Source organism: Gambusia affinis, linkage group LG11, assembly GCF_019740435.1.
Source record: "Gambusia affinis linkage group LG11, SWU_Gaff_1.0, whole genome shotgun sequence".
Taxonomy (NCBI): domain Eukaryota; kingdom Metazoa; phylum Chordata; class Actinopteri; order Cyprinodontiformes; family Poeciliidae; genus Gambusia; species Gambusia affinis.
In genome coordinates this window covers 15,828,174-15,850,249 of record NC_057878.1, presented here as the reverse complement: position 1 = coordinate 15,850,249, position 22,076 = coordinate 15,828,174, and the positions used below count along the sequence as shown (strand labels likewise).

Sequence of the window (22,076 nt, the reverse complement as noted above, 5' to 3'; positions counted from 1 at the left end):
AAATAAATAAATAAATAAATAAATAAATAAATAAATAAATAAATAAATAGGTAAAAAACTATCCAGACAAAGAACAAAAAGTCGAAAGAAAAATCTTGTAGATTAAAATGTGAATATCTGCACACATTCTGCACTGCCAAGTCCAAAACAACTGGCTTTGACCGTCTGCCATGTCTAGGTGATGTCCAACAAGTCTCCTCTGCAACCATATCGTTTTATTGCCCCGCAGGCAACCATGCGTGTAAAGCTCGCCTCCTTCCTCGGTGGGAAAACTCAAGTTAAAAACACGGGGGGAAGATAGCTCATCACTCCAGCCTCGAACAATATTTTGTTTGGAATTGTGAGTATTGTTTTTTCTTTTAGCTTTATTATTATTATTATTATTATTATTATTATTATTATTATTATTATTATTATTATTATTATAAAATTTTTTCTCACAAAACAGAAAGCTTTCAGCAATTTCATACTCACGCATCTAAGGGCTTTAAATGGTAAAATATATTCAAACTCCTGTGGTTCAGTGCGCCACTTTACGCAGAGCAACAGTGACAAGTAAAGATGAGACAAAAAACAAAGTTTGCATTTGTTGGTTGGTTGCTTTTGCATAATCAAAACTGAAATAATCAAAATTCAACAGTGTGGATTTCTGCCTGTACGTTACTCTCTGGTCTCCCTCTTTTATGATAATTTTTGACTGGACCCACACTAGGCGGAACTTGTTGCCCATCAAGTATAAATATACTAAATTAAATTAGAATTAGTACTATTGTCCTGAAATCACGTTTTTTTGTTGCTGTTGTTCTTGTTTTGTTTTTGTAGAAACACGTACAGTACTGCAAAACTGTGGATTACTGAAAGTCGAAGTTGTCTAGGGAAAACACACAGGAGTCCTTATTCGTTGCATGTTATTTTTTGACAATTTAACAAACCCAAATTCTGGTGACTTTTATAGAACCGCGGTCTTAAGTATAAGATGGTTAATTGTATGAATTATCTGTTTGTGGCAAAAGGGTTATTTTATTATTCCTTTTAACATTGCAACGCAGTTGCACCAAAATACTTTCTCAAATCAATTTCACAAATGTAGACGTGAACTATATGCAATGTTGGCTCCAGGTCGTTTCCGACAGAAAATATGCAAAACATATGCTTTATTGTTTCTAAATCCCTCTATGATAGTCTTGCAAAGCCTCTAATTTACTTACTGCGTAAAATCCGAAATTGGATACTGAAGACTGATGTGGATTCTTCAAGTAAAAATCCTTTTTGCATTCACAAAAACACGTGTCCTTTTGTTCGGACTGTTTGAAGCCGCACTCATGCTAACTTGACCTTAACTTTCTTTCTGCACCCCTTTTTATGTTTAGGAGCAAGAGCAAAGTGAAGCAGCAATATAATACTACACTTAAATAATGCTTTAAAGGAGCATTTACAGCACTTAAAATGCGTGTATTGAGGTGTTACAACAAAGAAAATGCCAAATACATACAAAATTATTGAGTGTGGAAAATATGGCAAAAGTGCATTATTATTATTTTTTGAGTCTGACAGTAGTGACAAATCTAACATTTCGTCTCTTTTTGCATATTAAAGAGTGAATAAAGAGTAAGAGAAATAACTGAGCTCCATCGATGCGGTGTTGAGAACTTAATTATGTGTAGAATAGCCACAGATGGACGCTCTCCATTGTTATATGTCTCCCACGCTGCTCCTTTGCTGTTTCGTCATACCCACCCACCCACTCCCAAAACAGGATATTCAGTCTCTTATCTGTGTCACTTGGAATGACAATTTGAGACCACCGTGTCACTTCTCGATCACGATGAGAAGCCAGCTTTTCTGTAAGAAAAAAATCATAGTATAATAAAAACACTTTCACTTGAACGTCTGCTTTGGGGTCTTTTAATGTGCACCAAGCGTAATACAGATACTGAGGAGGTGTTTGACTATTGAATTACATCCGACACGATAGGTCACAGCCACAGGAATTGCCCACTGTGGGTGATGGTTGCGGCTGCTGTGTAACGCACGTCGAGGAAGATTTACGCAGATAAATAAACAAGGTGATATTAACTGCTGGGGTATTTGGTATCAAACTGAGTGCTGCATATTCCATCAGGAGATAATATTTTATGGAGATCTTGTGGGCTAAAAATAACATTTACTCATCGCTGCGTGTGCGCATGTCAAACAGTAGTGGTAGTGAGAGAGCCTACGTCTGTTGTTTTCTCCACTACTTTTTCACCCTTGCAAGACTGTTGAGTGGAATTAGAAAAATTATTTTAAAAATGAGCTCAGTGGGTTTAAATGATTGCAAATTCGACAAACATGGTGCATAGCCTAATATCCAGGAAAGAATGATATTATGGAATCTATGTGGCTAAAAAAAAAAAGATTACCCCTTTGTTGCACTCATTTGAAGCAGTGGAGCGCTTGTAAATTCTGACCCCTCCACTACTGTTTCACTTCTGCAGAACTGCAGAGAGAACTAGTAGCAAAAGCTGCACAGATTCTACTGAGCAAATGTCTGAATGCCTGATTGACACACGAACAAACATCGCCATATATACATATTACACAATAATATTCAGCAACAAATATTTTAAAATTACGTTTATTTACAGATGCGTGTCTTATGGTGTTGCGTCCTGACTACCGACCCATTTTTCCTACTGTCCGTGAAGGAGACCTTTCATGGTTTTCTTTGGAATTCCACAGATGCATCATTTCTGGTGTTAAAAACATTCAAGGAGGCACTCAAATGCCATTCCGACATGCATTAAACCGAATAAAAGAACCAAAAATCACTTTGCAACCATATAGGAAAAAATACAAAATATATATATTGTTTAATGGAGCACCCTCAAAATCTTCCACATTAACTCATATTGCTCGTTTAAATTGTTACCCAAACAAACGACTCGCTCAGCCAGAAATAAATAAACGAAAATTAAATTTAAAAGACTATAAAGTAGATTCTGAAAGGAATTAAATAGGCGGGCACAAATTTTGCTTAGCCGAAACGTGTGATAGAAAGGACATGACACCACGATATAATTTACTAAATTTTTTGTTAATATTTTTACCAATTTTAATCATTCAGTCTTGACAATAATAGTGTTACATACTAGGGAACGACTTGAGTCATCATAAGACAACCTTCGCGCGAAATACAACTTCGTACTAAAAAAAAAGGATCCTGATAAAAGAAAAATGTTATAATTTAGCTTGTGCTAATACGAACGTTGCGCTCTAAGATAAGAAATATCAGCATTATATCTTAATATTTTTAGCTTTTTACTTTCCCATGAAACAAAATGTGTTTGCGTGAAACAGTGTGCCCGTTTGTGTAGCGAAAATACTCCTGGTTTAAGCTAAAGCAATCCTTTCCTGCTATCCTTTCCTAAAAATAGCCAAAGTGCTTTTGTTGTCTTACACAGAAATCAGTCAGGAGCAAATATAGGATCAGACAACCGGTCGGTAGAGCGGCAGTCGTGCGCTTTGTGCTCAACAATCCGCTCCAAAAACCTTCCCACGACTCCAAATTAAAAAAAAAAAAAACTGAGATGTACAATTTAATACCAGCGAAGACATACAGAAAACAGAGAAGGGAGGAAACAGCAAGTCTGGAATTATTCCCCAGTTCAGGATCAAGTCCAAAGGTCACATCAGTACGAGACGAAAGCGTGTTCGCGCATCATGAGGCGCTTCTTCTTCATCCTGCGGTTCTGGAACCAGATTTTCACCTGCTGGTCGCTTAGTGCGAGTCTGTCTGACAGTTCCTTTCTCTTCTGGCGATTGATGAACTCGTTCAGCAGAAATTCATTCTCAAGTTCAGCGAGCTGGGGCTTCGTGTAAGGCTTCCTCTTCTTTCGGGCTTTCACGTGTGAGGAGCACCAGGGGGCGCCTGAAGAGGAAAGAGAGGCGACAGGTTTCACGCTTTTACAAACAAAAACACCCACCAAAAAAGAAAAACAAAAAACATATGATTTGAAAGAAAAAACATGATTAAAAGGATAGACAACATTTCCCCATTGGCAAATGTTGCTCAACAAAGTTGGACTGTATTTTATTAGAATTACGGTCAAACTGGACTGTGAACAACTTCTGAATCTGTTCATGTAATCGGACGGAATTGGATGGTTTTCATTATGTCACAAAGGAAGTGGGTCAGGTTTTTCAAACTTAAATGAACTGAATTATGGATAGATGCATTAAGTGCAAAAAAGAAAAGCGGTGGCAAATTACAAGAGTTGCACCGATCAATGGGCCAGAGGCCTGAATCAGTCGAGTTTCTCTGGATCAGTTCTGATGATCAAACACTGAGAAGCAGATTTTTTTTCACACCTCTTTCATCTAACACAACAGAAGTAAGAACCCCTATTTCTGACAGCCTGTTAAAGCACAAAGCAAAAGCATGATGATTCACTTGGTATCTTGTAATTCCATCTTTTACACTTGAGTTGTAAAGTGCTACATTTGAAGCGAGAAAAATTAAGAGAAAAGAAGCTCTCAAAGAAAACTGGAAAGTTGTATTATCGAGCAAGAGCCTGAGCGATGCTTTTCTAGAGGTTTTTGAATTATTAAAAAGCACTTGCGTCTTACTGTAATGTCGATTCCAGCTTGTACTTTATATGCACATATCACCAGGGTTGCCATAACGACACTGGTCGTGTTCCGATGTCATATTTGAAACGTTACTTTGGGAGTTTTCACTTTCATCTTCTGTTGCTTTTTAATGTTTTTATTCGTAGGAGATTTGTATTGCTATGGATAATTCGGGGCCAATTTCCAATTTCTATAACTATATTCAATTTTATATTTAGTATTCGCCGTCTACTAACTGTTATATTTCTCGTGTTTTAATGGGTTTTGTTTTAGTTTGATGTTATATACTTTTGACATATAAAACAATGATTGTTTCAGAAAAGAATATATCTCTGTATGTCATAATTGCAAAGCACAGAGTGTGAAAAGCAAACTCTTGGATTTTGGATCTTTCCAAAAAGCTCTGTATAAGAGGGGGTTAGGGAGCCGTTTCTTAAAATCCTATGTCCAAACCAAAGGTTTTAGTTAGTAACATCTGATTTAAAGAGTTAAAAAGTGGCAAGTTATCCATATTTGAAATATGCAAATAAAATAGTCTTTGTTTTGTCCTTCACCTTGGCCAAATGTGGTCCTGGAACACGGGTTATTTGATGGTGCCTCAGTGGGTTTGTGCTCCTGCTTGGTGCCGCTCAGAGGCGCTGATGAATCCGGATCAAGCTGAGTCTCAGAGCAGTGTGACTCTGTTTCTAACTCTGAGATTCCACGGATCCCGTGTTCCGACGCAGCATACACCGCTTCCTGTAGCCTGCCAGCCTCCTCGGTCTTTTCGAAGCACCGAGCGTGGTCACGCTCCTCCGGGTGCGCCTTGACAAGGCCGCCGGTGGAGCTGGTAAACGGCGGACAGAACCCTCCGAAGGGGCGGCTCTGAGTCGGAGGAGCCGCCGCACACGAACCTGATGGAGACCACGGGTGCGCGCAAACCTCTCTTCTGCTATATGCAGGGAGCTGGTGCAGCCCTGGTATATGGGCCCCATTGCCGCAAAGATTGGAGAAGTAGAGCGATTCTGGGGCAGCGAAATTCAGCAGAGAACCAACATAGCCGGGATTTAAGGGATTCCGTTCACACATTTCCATGGAGCTTTGCACAAACCGCTTTCTTGCAAGGTCCTTTTGCAACTCCAGAAGAATAAAGGGAAGGTAATTGTTGATTTGTTAATGCGGAATCACGTGATATGCAAAATATGTTGTCCGACCCACCCTTGTCTCAGTCTTACAAAGCAAAATTAATCCATGGGGTAATATGTTGGTATAAAAACAGGCAGCTTTTCTCACACTGGAACCTCTAAATTACAACATCCTATGAAACTTATTTTTTCTGTTCCGCTCTGAAGAATATAAGTTTGATCAGAGAACCTATAACAAGACCAAGGTGACTGAGAGTCAAGAAGAGAACACAAGGATCGATTCTTCTTTCATATAAAGCGCAACATAAGCATATTATGGGAGCCGCACATGAAAGATTCAGAGCTGCTGCTGTTGCTTCTTTCTTTGTGGTTTCCATTTTACAGGCTGTCCAAGCCACCTTTTATTCGAATAAAGGCCCTAAAAGCTGCGGGGAAAGGCACAGTTATAATTACACACATAAGCACGAAAAGCTCCGTTGGATTTGGTTTGGCCAACAACTTTTTCTTCTTCTTCTTCCTTTCATGTTTTGTTCATAAACATTTGTTGACTCAGTTTCAAAATGTTCCATCTATATCCGCTGTGGAGCAAATATTCACAGTTTAATTAAAAACGGCAGTTCTCTCACAAGTAACGTTCAACAGTACGAAGAACACAACAACCGTATCATTTCTCTGTAAATGATTCTGCGAGGAACTCACATTTTCATCTCTGATAGGAATTATGCTTGATAATTCAGGCAAATGTTTACATCACACAACACAGTTGGAGAGAAAACGCACTCGATTATAGATTGTGAGCTCTTGCTCGGTATGTTTCCTATTTTCCCATGCATCCTGCCAAAGAATAATAATATTGTATTGTGCTGTAAACCCAATTGTACGTGTGCATTTACATTGTTCACAACTAAGGCTTTCATACGCATAAAGGGTGTGTCCGTACATTGTTTAACATGCTTTCAAGGTATTTCGGAGAATTCGACACTATTTCAACGCCACACTGTAGAAATGAATTTTGGAAGGTAATATTCGGCAATGAAATTATTTACGTTTCAATCAGACATAATAGTTTGCTTTCCTGAATAAAAGAATAAAATATTACCTACATCAGACTAGACTGGATTCGATTAAACTAAATTAGACACTTCATTTCAGGAGGAAAATAATTTTCCAGCAATAATTAGTGAAAACAGAAACACCTTGTGTACTTAGTAGCTGATAATTTTTTTATAACAAATCCAAACTAAGTTTAATTCCATTGAACATGTAGATTCAGTCATCTTTATTCTCTGTCCTTGTGTCCAAAGGTCAATCCATAACAGTGAGGTTGATATGTAATAAGCAACACTGAATGAATAAATTAAGGTGAAGAGTTTTCTTACGTTTTCTGGTTGAGAAAGTTTCTGTAGATGTGATAATAAAAGTTTAAGTTCTTCTTTAACCACTTTGGCTTGACTTTAGCATAGCAACGTGGCTAAACTAATAAGTGGGGCTTTTTAACCTTGAGACAGTCGCTCCCAATAAGTAAGACATTCTAGCTTTTGGTTGTCAGGGAAACGGCCTATATGCATCCCGGTGGAATAGATTTGTTTTATTTTATTATTATTATTATTATTATTATTTATTGTGTCTGCGACAGTTCACACAGCAATTCATATAAAGAACAGTTTCTAAACCCTTCTAATGTAACATTCCCTCCCCCTGCCTGACACACTTCTCATATTTCCCTTTTCAGCTTGTTAATGTAAATGTTACAATAAAACATGTCCAATTGGTTTTATTTAATCTTAAAAAGCTTTGTTAATGTTTCAGCAGCGTTTCATGCCGAAATCGGAAAACAATTCTTAGTTTTGTCAGCATTCAAGGCCCGATGAGTTAAGCAAAAACATCTTACTTATTGGTTAGAAATGTATTTAGAAATAGCGATAAATCAAATTCAACTAATTTACTAAATTGTCTTTTAGGTGTTAAACTCAGTCTTATTGATCAAATTGCAACGATCTGTTTTAGAACTTCTTCTAAAACGATCATTGACTTCTTCCTCCCTTTTCTCAGTTAAACAGAAGCGTTTTTAGATAGTAACCTTGGAGTTAGTTCTTCATTAATGGCGGAGTTTCAGCTATCTCATCATTGCCTTGCGGTTCATCTAAATTATCAGAAATGTTATGATTGCTTCCACACCGTCTGTTGCCTCGCTTGAACACAATGGTTGGACAACAGTCATATTTTTTGTACGTGTCTCAAAATGTGCTCTACTCAGACATTTAGAAAACGAATTCGAGTTATAATATATCCTTGGACAACTGTCTTGGCCTCTTTATATATATATATATATATATATATATATATATATATATATATATATATATATATACAATATATATATATATATATATATATATATATATATATATATATATATACAATTTTTTTTTTCAGCCAAAAGGACATTAATTCAGCGCTACGCCGCATGCAACATGTCATTGTTTTGATCTTTCCTTGAATCAAACGCAACAAATGCGAATGTTGGCATTTGCCTGTTTAGCCAATTAACTTTTTCTGAGTTAATTTTGGCTCCACAGCTACGGTCACTCCTCATAAACGCCTAAATAGCAAAATAAGACAACGTTTTAGTGTCGTTTACAGCTCCTCGATCCCCGTGTTTACGGTGCCAGGAGCCAAAGTGAGGAGCTCAAGTCTGGCTGATTTCCATGGCCTTTGACTGAAGCGCTTCCTTGTCCATTGTCCTTGGTAATAAACTTGCTGCTCCCCTCGTTCAAGTTCTTTGCACAGAGAAACGTGTCGAAGCGTCCAGACTCTCAGCAGCGTGCAGCTAGACAGAGGATGTGAGATATAAGCACAACAAACAGAAAGAAAAAAAATAGTCTTTTCATTTCGCCTAATATTAAGACACATGTTAATAAGCAACGCGCTTTGGATGTGGAAAATCACCCTGATTTCGCTAAATACTAACAATCCTAAGCTTTATAGCGCATTAAAACAAAACTAGACTCGGGTGTTCATTATCAGGAGCAAACTGAATTATTTTTTATCATATTTGCAAAGTTAATTATGAGGCCGTGAGTTAATCATGCTCAAACAAATTAAATCTCAAAAGAAGAGCCATTAGGCACTAATTAAAAAAAAAAAAAAAAAAAAGATAATTTCCAGCTAAATATTTCTTTTCGATTTGTCTGTTATTACAGAGAGGAGACGGAAGCGGGCTGGGACTCACTGCTGAGAGTGATTTCTCAAATAAGCAATTTAATTTTACTGAGTGGAAAATTAAACAGCTCGTTTGATGTAAAAACGCGGCTTGTTTATTATCGCCGGTGATAATCCGCTGTGATGCAGCTCCCACTTTAATATGGAGTTCACTGAGAACAATACAATCACTGGTTTTAAATTAGGAAATAGTAAACCACGAGGAAAAGTGGAGAATTAAATAAACGGAAGAGTCTTGGTTAAAGCTGCTGCTATGGAGTAGAAAGAGGTGCTGCTTCTGAATACACTTCTCGATAGGTTGTAATAAATTCCTAACAGCAGCCTGCATTTTTGCCAGCCAGCAGGCGAAATAAGCAGTTTATGCTAATATGCAAACAGTTTTATTTCGTGTCTTTAGAACCACTTATTGTTATTAGAAAACAAACACATTTTTATGTGTGTTTTTATATATAAAACACATTTTATAAATAAATTAATTTGCATATATAATTTAATTATATATAATAGAAATATTTTTAATGATTTTATGGGATGTTAAAATCCATTCATTTGATATTAACTGAAATTTGGAGCTGGTCGAAAGCAACATAATTTGCTATTTCAGTTGCAAAGCGTCGTGAAATCAAACTAAGCAACAAGGCGTCAAATAGAACAAAAAAAACCCCGCCACGATATTAAACAAATGTGTATTCGCGCCATTTAAACAAACTAAAGCAAAAATTGACACATGCAAACACCAAATGCACTTTTAAGAAATAATCCGTGACAGCAATATCTATGCTTTTGAGAATGTGAGACTATATGAGCAAACCCTCCAAGGTTCGGGAAAAATAAAAAGTAAATCTCCTGTAATCAATTTCTACGGTAAACAGTAAAATATTTGAATCTACATAGAAAAACTTATAATTTCTCAAAAAAAAAAAAAATAAATAAAATAAATAAATAAATAAATAAATAAATAAATAAATAAGAGGTTGGCCTGAACAACCATTTTGCTGGTTGTGTTTTATGCACTTGCAAGAAGCTGCCTCTAGATGGCCCTCTCACTTAAGGAAAGAAAATTGATTATGCGGCTCCTGTGACAACAGGGGGGGTCGGAGGGAGTTAGTGCTACGCTACTGAAACTTTTAGTTTATAGAAACCTAGGTGGATAGCAATTAGAGTAGTTAATGGCTAAACTCTTTTGTGGGAGACAAATGTACTAAACTGCACCAACACTGACAATTAGACAGTTTGATAAGTAAACATAATCTTCTTGTTGGTTAAGACGATTTTATGTTTTAAGGTTTACACATTTTACCATGTTTCCACCCAATACTTATCCCTCCGTGTCCTTTGTACCACTTTTTAATTTTTAATATTCAATAGGCTATTTGTTCCTTTTTTGATGCTATTGGAGTCAGTTTTTCTGCAGATTAATGATTTGGATCAAGTCAAACTCAAATGCCAACTACACTGCTGGTCAAAGTGTCTACGTTGAACCCCCCACTATGTTTTTTTTTCTTTTTTCTTTTTGCATATTTCCTACAAAAGAAACATTTGACTTCAACACAAATGCGACAAACATTCTGCTTAAGTTTTTGCACAATGTATTGTCTGGTTTTAAAAATAACAAGTAAAGGTTGTAATTATGATCATGTTATTATGGCATTAAAAGGTTATAAGATTTTTCAAAAATTAAACAGACATTTTAATTATGATTGAAGCTTATTTAAAGATCTAACGTGTATAAGAACAAAAAACGATTTAATGGATTAATGTAGCCTTTTTTTACTAGAGTAACTCCTATTGATTTAAACATCTGGCATATGAGTTGTTTTCTGATTAGGGTTCCATGCTTCTATGGGACTTCATGCAATAGACCAGCCCATATAAGAGCATATTTATGAATTAGGGAAAGGATGTCTGGTTTAAATATGTTTTTAAGCAAATAAAAGTCTGAAGTAATTCTAGTCAGCGTCACTAAATCAGTACTTCCTTTTGTATATTTGTAAAAAAAATTCTTCATTTTTACATAAATCAAATTCAGTGAGATTGGAAGGAGACAGTCTGTGAATGTCAGTTTTCAAGTCTTGCCCCAGATTCTCAACTGGATTTCTTTGGAGTTTGGATAGGCCAAATTCACATCAATTTGCATTGATCCAAACTATTCCCACATGCCACCGAACAAAATACTGAGCTATTACCACCACAGTGAAAGACACTAGAAGATTGTAGCACAAGCTTTGCTTTTGTCTCCAGTAGACAACCAAACTACTCAAATGTCACCAAGCTGGATGTAAAAATCAGTATGGTATTTAGTATTGCACAACATATTTAAGCTGTTTGTAAGTCTTTTTCAACAATAATCTCTCACCTCTCTGGAAAATTGTGGCTAGAGACGTTTGCTGCTATGTTGTATTTCACTTGCACACAAATATGAAATTACTTGTAATAAATATTCTCACCACCGTGCATCTTTAGTTTCCAGCTGTTTCTTAACTCTGCCCTTAATAGATGCTAATAGCATTTTATTTCATGTCAACCAAAGTTTCTACAGGAGTTTGCATTTTCAGTAATTGTATTTCCAGGCAATATCATATCATGATATTATAATATTTCCATTAGGAACTTATCCACTTGGTGACCACTGCTTTTTAGATTGTAGTTCAGTTAATGACCTTTTAGTATAGTGGGCTGCAAAAGGACTACTATTTTGAGAATCATGTATCTAAACTATTCCACAGTTGTACATTTAATGTCATTCCCATGCTGGAAAGTGAACCACTCCACTCTCAAATCTTTCCAAACTTTCCAAATTTTTTTCCAAGATTTCTATGCATTTTGTCCTTCTTCCCATCTGCTTTGAACAGATTCTCTTTTCCAAAAGCAAACCAAACACAACAATGCTCACATTTGACATTGCAATTTGTCCTTTCTCAAACTTTTGTTTTTTGTCTCCTTAACATGTTTTATATAATCAAACAAATTTAAATATCAGACAAATTTCTTCCAAATGAAAAGGGCAGTGTTTTAAATTATGATTTAGCTTGTAGAGTAAAAATTGTAATCTAGCCCAACCTGATCATTTAAGAAAAACATAACTGTATCCTAAATGTAATTACCTTTTTGCCAGCGGTATTTTCTCTGCAGAATTATTTTAATTTTATGGCACTGTGGGATGTTTTAGAACCTGTTTAGATAAAACCACAACAACCTAATTGGATGCAAGTCAAAGATTACATTGGCCACTCCAAAGTCTTCAATTTTTTTCTTTTTGTTGTTGTTTTTTTAAAGTCTACTCTTCAACCCAATGTGCTTGAGTTGATGGTTGTGAATTAGTGACCAGGTCGTCTACAAGAGAACAGAAGAGTTTCATAAACTATGTTGAGTAATCCTGAATCAACAAAACAAGCCCAGACAATGACTGTAGCACTATCATATTGGTCAGCATTATGTTCTATTTTTCCGAAGTGTTGTTCATTTAACTCCAGATGTAATGGGATACACACCTTCCAAAAAGTTAAACTTTTGTCAAAATAGTCCACAAGATATTTTTCAAAGTCAGTCCTCAAGGGCCGGTATGTTTTAGCCCTTTCCCTGGGCCAACACACCAGATTCAAATGAGGTTCATTAGCAGGCCTCTGCAGAAGTTTGACATATGTAAGACATCGCTGGATCATCTGAATCAGCTGTGTTGGAGCACAAACACATCTAAACCTGTCCGGACACTGACTCCAGAGCTGGAGCTACATGGTAAAAGGTCATTAAGATGCATCTTGGTAAGTGTGGGAAGAGTCTTTGTGTTCTTTGTTTCAGCAGGGGTTTTGGTCTTGTAACTCTCCCATGGAAGCCACTTTTGTCCCATTTCTTTCTTGCATGTTGAATAATGAACATTTAATCTGATTGAGGCAAGTGAGACCTATGAGTATTTAGATACTGCTCTGGGATTTTTTTCTGTCCTCCTGCATGTGTATGCATTGCACTTACAGCCAAGTTTGGTAGGCCAACCAGTCAGAGATATTCCATGTTTTTCCCATTTGTGGACGATGGCGCTTCCTGTAATTCACTGGAGTCAAAGTCTTTTGAATAACTGCACATACCTTTCCAGACTAATAGACATGAGTGACTTTCTCATTTGTGTTTTATATGTCTCATATTACTGCATATTTAATATATTGTAGCCTACTTCATTTAGTCGGACTGGTTCTATTTAAGTTTGTTATTCATCACACCTGGACTTGCTGGTGAACTTGAACTTGGATTTCCAAATAAATGGTTATTCACTTTTTTTTCTTTTTTTTTTAAATTCAACAAAGCACTTTTTATACACAGGCCCAGGTTAGTTATAATGGATTTGTTTATCAATAAATTATATTATAACTTGAAAAGTGCTTTTTGTTTTTATCTGGGTTACCTTTATCAGATATTCAAATTTACTTGATAATCTGGAACTTTTGGGTCAGGCAAGAACAGCAAAAACAAAAGAATTTGTAAAGGGGCATATACCTTTCCACAGTTTTGAGACTACTTCCAGACAGCAGCCCATATCAATAAACCAACAATTAAAGTTGGGAATTGGACAAACATTGCCCATATTTATCTTTTCACCACACAAAAGGTAGGAAAGGAAGGTTTAAAAAAAAAACACACACACATTTCTAAACCTCACTATTGGAACTGGAATTCCACTGAAGATCCTGAAACTGGTTAATATGGCTTTCTGCCTAGGGCAGCACAACCACATCAAAGTATTTTGTGGTGCTTCCTTTTGTTGTGCAAAGGGAAAGTAATATCTGATTTTGCATAACAGCTAAGGATGATTTATATTTCAATGTAATTAATGGAATCTGTAGTATTTAACTCTATTTAAATTTGCGTTTTTGTTCTAATAAAATTATTTTATCAAAAAAGTGCATTAAATTAGTTTTGTTTTGGGGTGAATTCATAAAGGTTTTTATATATGATCATAAATCTCTGCATATATGATAAGGTGCATATGATGTTCAGAATCATTGGTCTATAAGTTACATATGTATGTAGGTCACACAAAGGATTATAAAATACATTATCTTACATGCAATACTACTAAAAAGCAAAATAATGGTTACCATTTTTTGCCCTTGCAAAGTTTTTCAAATAACAGGATTCAAACTTCATTAGTTTAACACCTGTCAAAAATAACAAAAGTAATAATCTACATGTTGCCAGTTCTTGGTGCAATAAAGGGGGGGATCAATTAAAGAACCTTTACGCAGGCTGTGGAAATTGTATTTGCTCCTCAATATGTCAACAAATTCTGCAGAAGCATAACTATGCACTTCTAAAATGTCCAAAACATGAACAGTAAGATCTGGAAACCAGGATTCGGGACCTTTGGAACAAATAGCCTCTTAGAGGGAAATGTTGCAGTTCCTCCATTGACCACTGGAGAGAGACTGAGTCCCACAAAACTGACCAGACTAAGGTCATTTTTCATCAGTCATTTCTAAAATCTTTTTCTGGCAAGTTTCTGAATGAATCATCAGCAGACCATGAAATATGCTAGTAATAAACCAATGAGATTCCTTATTTTACTCACACAGAGAAAGTAAATATATGTGAAAAGTTGACTAATTCTTTTTTAAATCAGACAGAATATGTTAATTAGTTTGCTGAGCCTTTCTTCCTTTTGTAATAACAAAAGATATAAAAGCTTTTGTTTATTTTCAGAGAAACGACATGGATTTGGGCCATGGTCTATTTATTTTATTTTATTTTTTTTATCTCTATCTTCAGTACAAATTCATTCTAAATGTAGTATTCAAATGTATAACCTCTTTGTAGTCCAATGATACAGGTTACTAAGGATGAGGCTGATGTCATCCCTGTATAAGTTTATTGTTACAATAATCCATTTGAAAATCTAACTTTTTCCCTATATGAACTTCCTACAGTTCATAATGGCGCACCATAAATAAAATTTAGAGCTATTTGACATCCAGAGTTCTGTTTTTGCTTTCTTTTCGCATCAATCAAGAGATGGTCTAAACAGAACCTTTTTAAAAGGCTCTTCTGTCATGACAAAGAAATGCATTTATCTATGTTCAATTGTTCCCATAATCTTTATTATAAGAGAAAGAAGAACTAAGCTGTACCACAAGAACAGAATTTTACTCTTTAAAGAAAATTATGATCCGCTAATTGCAATCATTGTAAACACACTCACTATAAAAGCTTGAATCTATTGCCTTAGACCTAATAAAGAGAATTTTTCTGAACTATAAAATTGTTCTTCAATTTCTCTGGTAACTATGCTGTTTATATACTGCCAAGAGTTTGATAATGATTAATATATATATATATAAAATAACATTTGACCTACTTGTCAAAAAGTTTGAAACTCTGACACTTTTTGTGTCTTACTTCATTTGGTTTGCTTTTAGTGCAAACATTTGTATGTTTGTGACATCCGATTCATTGAGCAAATAATCTAATTATGCTAGATGTAAATCACCAGAACTCTTAACAGAATAAAGAATTTGAGCCCTTTAGCAGAATTTAAACTTTGCTTCCTATTTGTCAAATAATTAAACACTTCATGTGAGTTTGGTGTGAAACAAAGAGCCTCAGACCTGCTAAAGATGGTGGAGGATCTACAATGCAGTGGACCTGTTTTTATTCCAAACTCACTGAATACCTTATTAAAACCTTGTTTGTGGTGCTATTGATTCTTAAAAATGCCAACATATTAAATGAAACTGTGTAGAAAATGAAAAATGCCTCACCACTAGTCTTTTGGGAGTTAATCCAAAACATATGGATCACATCCAAACACAAGAAGCTTTTCACCAGACAATTCCTTTCACCATGGTCATCTTAGTACTGTAGAGACATGTCCTGAAACTAGAAGAATATGGAATAAGAGAGGATCCAAGACTGCAAACTTGTGAAAAGTTACAAGAGACCAGTACTATTATACTGGTAAATAGGGGGCATACAAAGAATTAACAGCTGTGGTGGCAATAACTGAGGTGCATTTGCTTTCACATAAAATATAAATGACATATTGGTGGATATGATTTTTTTTTCCTATCATTTCCAGTATAAGATTGTGCTCATGCTGTACCTCCAGAAAAATACACAAATCACCAACTTTCCATTTATGCTGTTCATGATTTATTTTACTTGTATAACATACCAGAGAAGAGGGTAAGTTTGATGTTCTGCTCACAATCGCAGAAAAAATAATCTATTACTCGCTAATCAATTCACAAGTGCAAACAAAATATTTTCTAAGGTCAGACACAAAGAGCAGAAATGAATGAATTATTTTGTCTTTGTCGTCATAACTTTCAAACTGTGGTGATTTTAATTGGCATACAGCTGATGCCTTTGTCAATTTGTTCTTTGTGAACAATTCCTGCTGGGCGTCCCAGATATGCAGGGGGTCCTCAGCAGTTGCAATATTTACGTATGCCTCAACCGGCCCTGCAGAAACACATTTGTGTGTTATTTCATCTATGTTTTGAGATAATAATAAAAAAAAAAGATTTTAAAAACTGAATAAATATTTCCGTCAAAGCATGATTATTATTTGAACAATTTTAACTTAACTTACATAATTTAGATATGTTGATGACGAGGCACGTTTAGCATTCAAAATTCAGTCTGAGTTAAAGACTGTTTTCCTTTTGCAACTGCTTCATCAAAATAACTACAGACATTCGCATGCAAAACAATTCCTGCGAATATTCCGAATAAAGGTCAAGAAAGAGACAAGTCAGGACATATAATGAACTGCTTCTGACATCAAAGCCAGTAGTTGATACTAAAAACCTGTAGGAGGCGCCAGAGGACGCGCAGAGGAAACTGAAGGAGTCTTCATATTCCTTTCAAATCGTGAAACAATGCGTCGATGCATGAGTATTGATATTTTTTATTACATGAAGAAAGCATGTTAAACAGACGAAACTAAAATTATAATAACCAACTACTGAAAGCTTAGAAACTTGTTCAGGATTAGAAGAAATCATAATTAATTCATTCAAAAATGAAGGCCAAAAAAAACCCCGATAACAATTAAGTTGTTGAATTCGATTTAAATGCAGAAATAAAAGACCAAATAAAACAGCAATCCGTCAACGAAACGAACTTTTAATTTTTATTTAACAGTGTGTCATTAAATGATTGACTGACACGTTCAGACTTTTTAAATATCATTTACGTTTTTATCTAAGGTCAAAATGTATTTTGTGCTATTGTCAGGGGATCCATAAAAACGTGCATTTTGTCTTCTTGAAGCTGCGTCTGTAAAGCATAATAACTTATAGTGGTGAGCTTTATAGGTGGAAAAATTGACATTTCAACTAAAGACAAAACAGAAGAAATAGTTTTAGCCATAGGTGAAAAAACATCGTTGTTTTTCCTTTAATCTTGGAACTAAAAGGCACATTATGTCAAAGGGAGTTTCAAAAATAATAATACAAAAAAGCAATAAGCGGGATAAATAAAAGAACAAGGATTAGAGAGGGGGAGGGCGAAAAGAGAGGAGGCAAACAATAGAGAATCAAAGCATAATAATATTCCTAAATGAAGAGGGAAATGCTGCTCCGCTCATTTTATTAATCAGACTGTCAATTCCCCCCCAAGAGGCCAAACCCAAGAGCGATCTGAAACAGACTCAGAGATCAAGCCAGGGACGCGCACCTCGCTCCTCACTCCTCTCTTCCCTCTCCACTTGGATATTATTCGTCTGACCGAAGGCCGCCTCCATCATCAAGTGACAGCCCTCTCCTATTTATTTGCTTATAAACCTGTTACAATAAATGATCATTGGAGCAGCGTCAGCGCAGCATTTTAACAACGGACATCGAGCACTTTTTTGATGAATGACTTTTTTTTTTTCCTCCCCTCCCGCTGCTGCATGTGAGGAAGGATGCGCGCCTGCAGCTCGGTTGCATTCAGATTCTTACATTTTTTTGCGTCTTGCTTATAAAACGGTTGATTCAGACACGGTAAAGCAGAGTTGCATGCGGATTTAGCTCTGACACAACTCATTTGTGCGCCAGCCCATCCCTGGAGAAGTGTTGTGTCTTAGTGCCTTTTCCTCCCCTTTCTTTTTCTTTCCTTTTTTTTCTTTTTTTTTCTTTGGCACGGCTTAATGATGGAGAGGATAAGAAAAGAGATGATACTGATGGAGAGGGGTCTGCACAGTCCTGTTGCGGGGAAGAGGCTCGGGGACGCGCCGGGAAATTCAGTTCTGGAGGCCCTGGAAAACTCCCAACACGGTGGACGACTCAGTCCGAGAATAACCTCAGCTTCCCTTCATGGGAATCTCGGGGACATCCCGACGAAAGGCAAATTTGAAATAGAAAGTCTTTTCGGGACGCACCACGGCAGCGAGAACGCCTCTTCTGCGGAGATTTCATCGTCGGAGAGCAGAAAGAAAATGAGTCTTTACTCCGAAGTTTCGCAAGAATCAGACATAAATAGTGATGTGGAGGTGGGATGCCCAGCGCATCGGTCGCCTAGCCAGCACAAGGAAAACAACAAGGGTGAGATTTTGTGTTGCCTGCATACCGCTCTTTAATCGTTTCCTCTTTTTTTCGGAGTTATTTACAAAAATTAAAATCACACAATTGAAAATATGTTTTGTTTCCATAATTTTACACTTAAATTTCTCCCAATTCCAGCAAAAATAGTACAATAAATTTTCTGATTTTTTTTTCTTTCTTTTTCTCGTTGTTTGAGCATGCTTTTTGCGTGTGCACCATAAACTGGTACAATAAGACAAATAAAATGATCAATAAATATGCAGTTGTGGGACCACACAGGCGCACAAGAGTCAATTTTTTTATTGTAGCTTAGTGAGCTCTTAATAATAATAATAATTAATAATATTATTAATAAGGACTATAATTCTTCTTATTTTTCAGTTTTTTCTGACAGTAATTCAGCGTCCTCCAACACAAGCTCGAACTCCCTCCCGAACATGAACGGAAACTCGGCGGGAGGATCCAACAATTCCAACACCGACCAGGTCAGGAGGTATCGGACTGCTTTCACCCGGGAACAGATCGGGAGACTGGAAAAGGAGTTTTATCGGGAAAACTACGTTTCCAGACCGAGGAGGTGCGAATTAGCCGCAGCGCTGAATCTGCCCGAAACAACAATTAAGGTGAGGCTGCAAATCATGATGCTCGACGGGCATGAAAATAACTGTGGTCGCTGTGTAAATAGCTGAAACAGAGTTAACAATTTTATGCAAATCTTTTAAGAATTATTGTAAGTCTTTGGGGGATTTTTTTTTTTTTTATCCAACATGCACACAAAATTGTTATTATTATTATTATTATTATTATTATTATTATTATTATTATTATTATTATTATTATTATTATTATTTATCTAGTTTTTATTTGCATTTAGGATATTTTTTTTAGAAATGAACTGCACAAAAAAAACGAATTTGTTCATATTTAGTGCTGCATCTTATCTAAATCCCACTTTTATTGCTATTTCATAAAAACGGGAGCGTTTCTAATAAATATCTATCGTCAAAGCAGGGATGTGTGTGTCCCTCCCTGCTGCACACGCTCAAGCACACACTTCCCCTTTCTAAATGTGGTGCTTGAAAGCAACACGGCAGCTTCAATATGGGCCTTGTTCTGACTCTGTGCGCAGGTGTGGTTCCAGAACAGGCGGATGAAGGATAAGAGGCAGCGCTTGGCCATGTCCTGGCCCCATCCTGCAGACCCCAGCTTCTACACTTACATGATGACGCATGCGGCCGCCACAGGAAGTCTACCATACCCCTTCCACTCGCACATGCCTCTGCACTACTATCCGCACGTCGGCGTCACGGCGGCAGCAGCGGCCGCCGCGGCCACCGGAGCCGCCTCTTCACCCTTCGCCACCTCCATCCGGCCTCTTGATACCTTCCGCGCCCTCTCCCATCCATATTCGCGGCCAGAGCTCCTGTGCAGCTTCAGACACCCGGGACTGTACCAGTCGCCCGCGGGCCTAAACAGCTCGGCTGCGGCCTCCGCGGCGGCGGCGGCTGCTGCTGCGGCGGCGGCGGTTAGCGCTCCGTCCGCCTCCGGGCCCTGTTCGTGTTTGAGCTGCCACAGCAGCAGCCAGGCAGCTAGCGCGCTGGGCTCCAGGAGCGCCGGTGCTGACTTTACCTGCACGGCTTCCACACAGAGATCAGAGAGCAGCTTTCTACCGTATTCCGCCGCTGTTCTCAGTAAGACCTCAGTCCCATCACCTGATCAGCGGGAGGAGAGCTCACTTAACAGATAACTGGTCACCCTGCCTCTGTTTTTAAAGACACGTGTGCGTCAAGCGTTGTAAACAGACACAGTGTTTCATTTCTAAATATTATTTCTAAAAACAACAACAGCAGCAGCAAGAGTGGACAGCAAATATAGCAATTCATATAGCCAATAGTTTTCAAAAGACGTGCCCCCGTTATGCGAGTAGACCATGTTTTTCTTGGCTGGTTATTTCGCCCTTCCATTTTTTATTTTATTTATTTATTTATTTTAAACTTTTGCTGTTTTGGTTGTTTCGTGCCCAACATTTTTATCTTCCACCGGATGTTTCGTGGCTCCGAGTCCATTCCTTCCTGCTTTGAGAAGAGATGATTAAATGGGGTTTTCTTCAGTCTGCTCCTGTAATTTGTAAGGGAATGTGTTATGATTAAGTTTAAAATATATCTGCAGGCACGAAGTCGTTCAGAGATATTTCGGTTTGATCCGAGTCAAAATCTGCATTATTGGTTGAGATACAGATCAAAATCAAAGTCAGTGATATTAAAGGGTTCTAAGAAATAATTTTTAAAATATAATAGCATTGAAAAATTCTGAAGGAGCATTTTCATTGTCAATTATTCCCATATTTCGTCCATTACCTCCATTTTGCTTATTTCACTTAAACGACTGCATATGAATTTAGTTTTGTTCGTAGTTAAATATTTTTGTTATTAGGGGAGATAAAAATCATAACAATGCTCAAATTTTCCGTTTACTTTAATTCAGTGTTATATTATTAGTTAAAGACGTCCTATTAACACCCTGTTGGAACCCAGTACCCATTTAGATTCGTTCGTATACCCTTTTAAAGCTAATTTAAAAAAATAAATAAATAAATCAGAAAGAATATCTGATGAAATCCAAACAATTCGATGCAACGTTCTGCACTGACTTGAAGACATATTGACCCCATTTCATTAAAATAGAAAAAAAGAAAATAGCTTTAAAAAATGAGTTGGTAAAGCGACAGAAAACTTCCATCTGCTGGCTTACAAATTGATATGCTCGCTAAAGGATAGTCCCTTGAGACCACACTGTTTCGTACCCAAAAAAAGTTGCATACAAAACGAAGAAAATGAGAAAAGTATTTAATGTCGACATTACCATTACTCGGACTGGAACACATATGCATTGGAGTCAGTCAATGAGGGGAGGTAAAAATCTTACATATTTCTATGAATTACACAAGAATTAAAACATCCATAATTAGCGAAAATGCAGCAACTCGTTTAACAATTTTATTAAAAAAAAAAATGGAAGTAAATAAATAAATGAAATGGTAATAAGTGTGTACGAAACTGATGTACTGACACAAAGTTCAATAAAACCCTATCCACAGAAATGAACTGATATGCAAATAGAAGGGAACCCGATTGACCTCTCCGGGTACGAACTGGACGTAGAAACTGCAACGTGACGAATTGTCTGACCCCCCCCCACCCCCCCCCTCCACTTTAATTAGTTTACATCGGCTTTTTCAACCAGGGTGCCATTTCATACTAATGTACTCTATAAGGGAGTCCTACATTTCTAAGGTTTGAAAATCAAACTTTTACCTGACTATTTACCTCAGCTTTAAAGTACATTCTGTCAAACTTTAAAAAGCAGAAGGTGTTTTTATTATTATGTTTAGCTTGGTCCATCTTTCTTCACTAAGGCCTCTAACAGACTGATATTGTGGCAGCAATATAGCTTCTCCAACACCCAGTCTCTGCTCTGTGGGGACGTCCCTAATCAGCTAGAAGGTGCATATAATTTCACATCGCGTCTTCTGTGTCAGTTTTTATGTTAATAACGAGAGGATCATGACAAAAATTGCCAATCATCGTACCTAGATGGAGCTCCT

At 36.8% G+C, this 22,076-nt stretch overlaps 2 protein-coding genes across 4 annotated transcripts; one reads left to right on the top strand and one right to left on the bottom strand.

Annotated features, from left to right (window-relative positions):
• Nucleotides 1-3,552: 3,552 nt before the first annotated feature.
• On the bottom strand, nucleotides 3,553-5,685 carry hoxd12a (homeobox D12a). 2 transcript variants are annotated; one of them, XM_044131528.1, is made up of 2 exons: nucleotides 5,166-5,685; nucleotides 3,553-3,910 (listed from the first exon to the last, which is right to left on the bottom strand). In XM_044131528.1, the coding sequence occupies exons 1-2, from the start codon at nucleotides 5,683-5,685 to the stop codon at nucleotides 3,672-3,674; spliced, it is 759 nt and encodes a 252-aa protein (XP_043987463.1). In that variant the 3' UTR covers nucleotides 3,553-3,671. The 2 variants fall into 2 exon arrangements, 1 of the variants encoding a protein (XP_043987463.1); XR_006372090.1 differs by lacking the exon at nucleotides 5,166-5,685 and adding an exon at nucleotides 4,609-4,683 and having other exon boundaries at nucleotides 3,820-3,910.
• Nucleotides 5,686-12,570: 6,885 nt separating this feature from the next.
• evx2 (even-skipped homeobox 2) lies at nucleotides 12,571-21,023 on the top strand. Of its 2 annotated transcripts, none has more exons than XM_044132183.1 (3): nucleotides 12,571-12,718; nucleotides 18,854-19,095; nucleotides 19,602-21,023. In XM_044132183.1, exons 1-3 carry the CDS (start codon nucleotides 12,709-12,711, stop codon nucleotides 20,217-20,219), a joined length of 870 nt encoding a protein of 289 aa, XP_043988118.1. In that variant the 5' UTR covers nucleotides 12,571-12,708; the 3' UTR covers nucleotides 20,220-21,023. The 2 variants fall into 2 exon arrangements, with proteins under 2 accessions (XP_043988118.1, XP_043988119.1); XM_044132184.1 differs by lacking the exon at nucleotides 12,571-12,718 and adding an exon at nucleotides 17,971-18,472.
• Nucleotides 21,024-22,076: the final 1,053 nt, after the last annotated feature.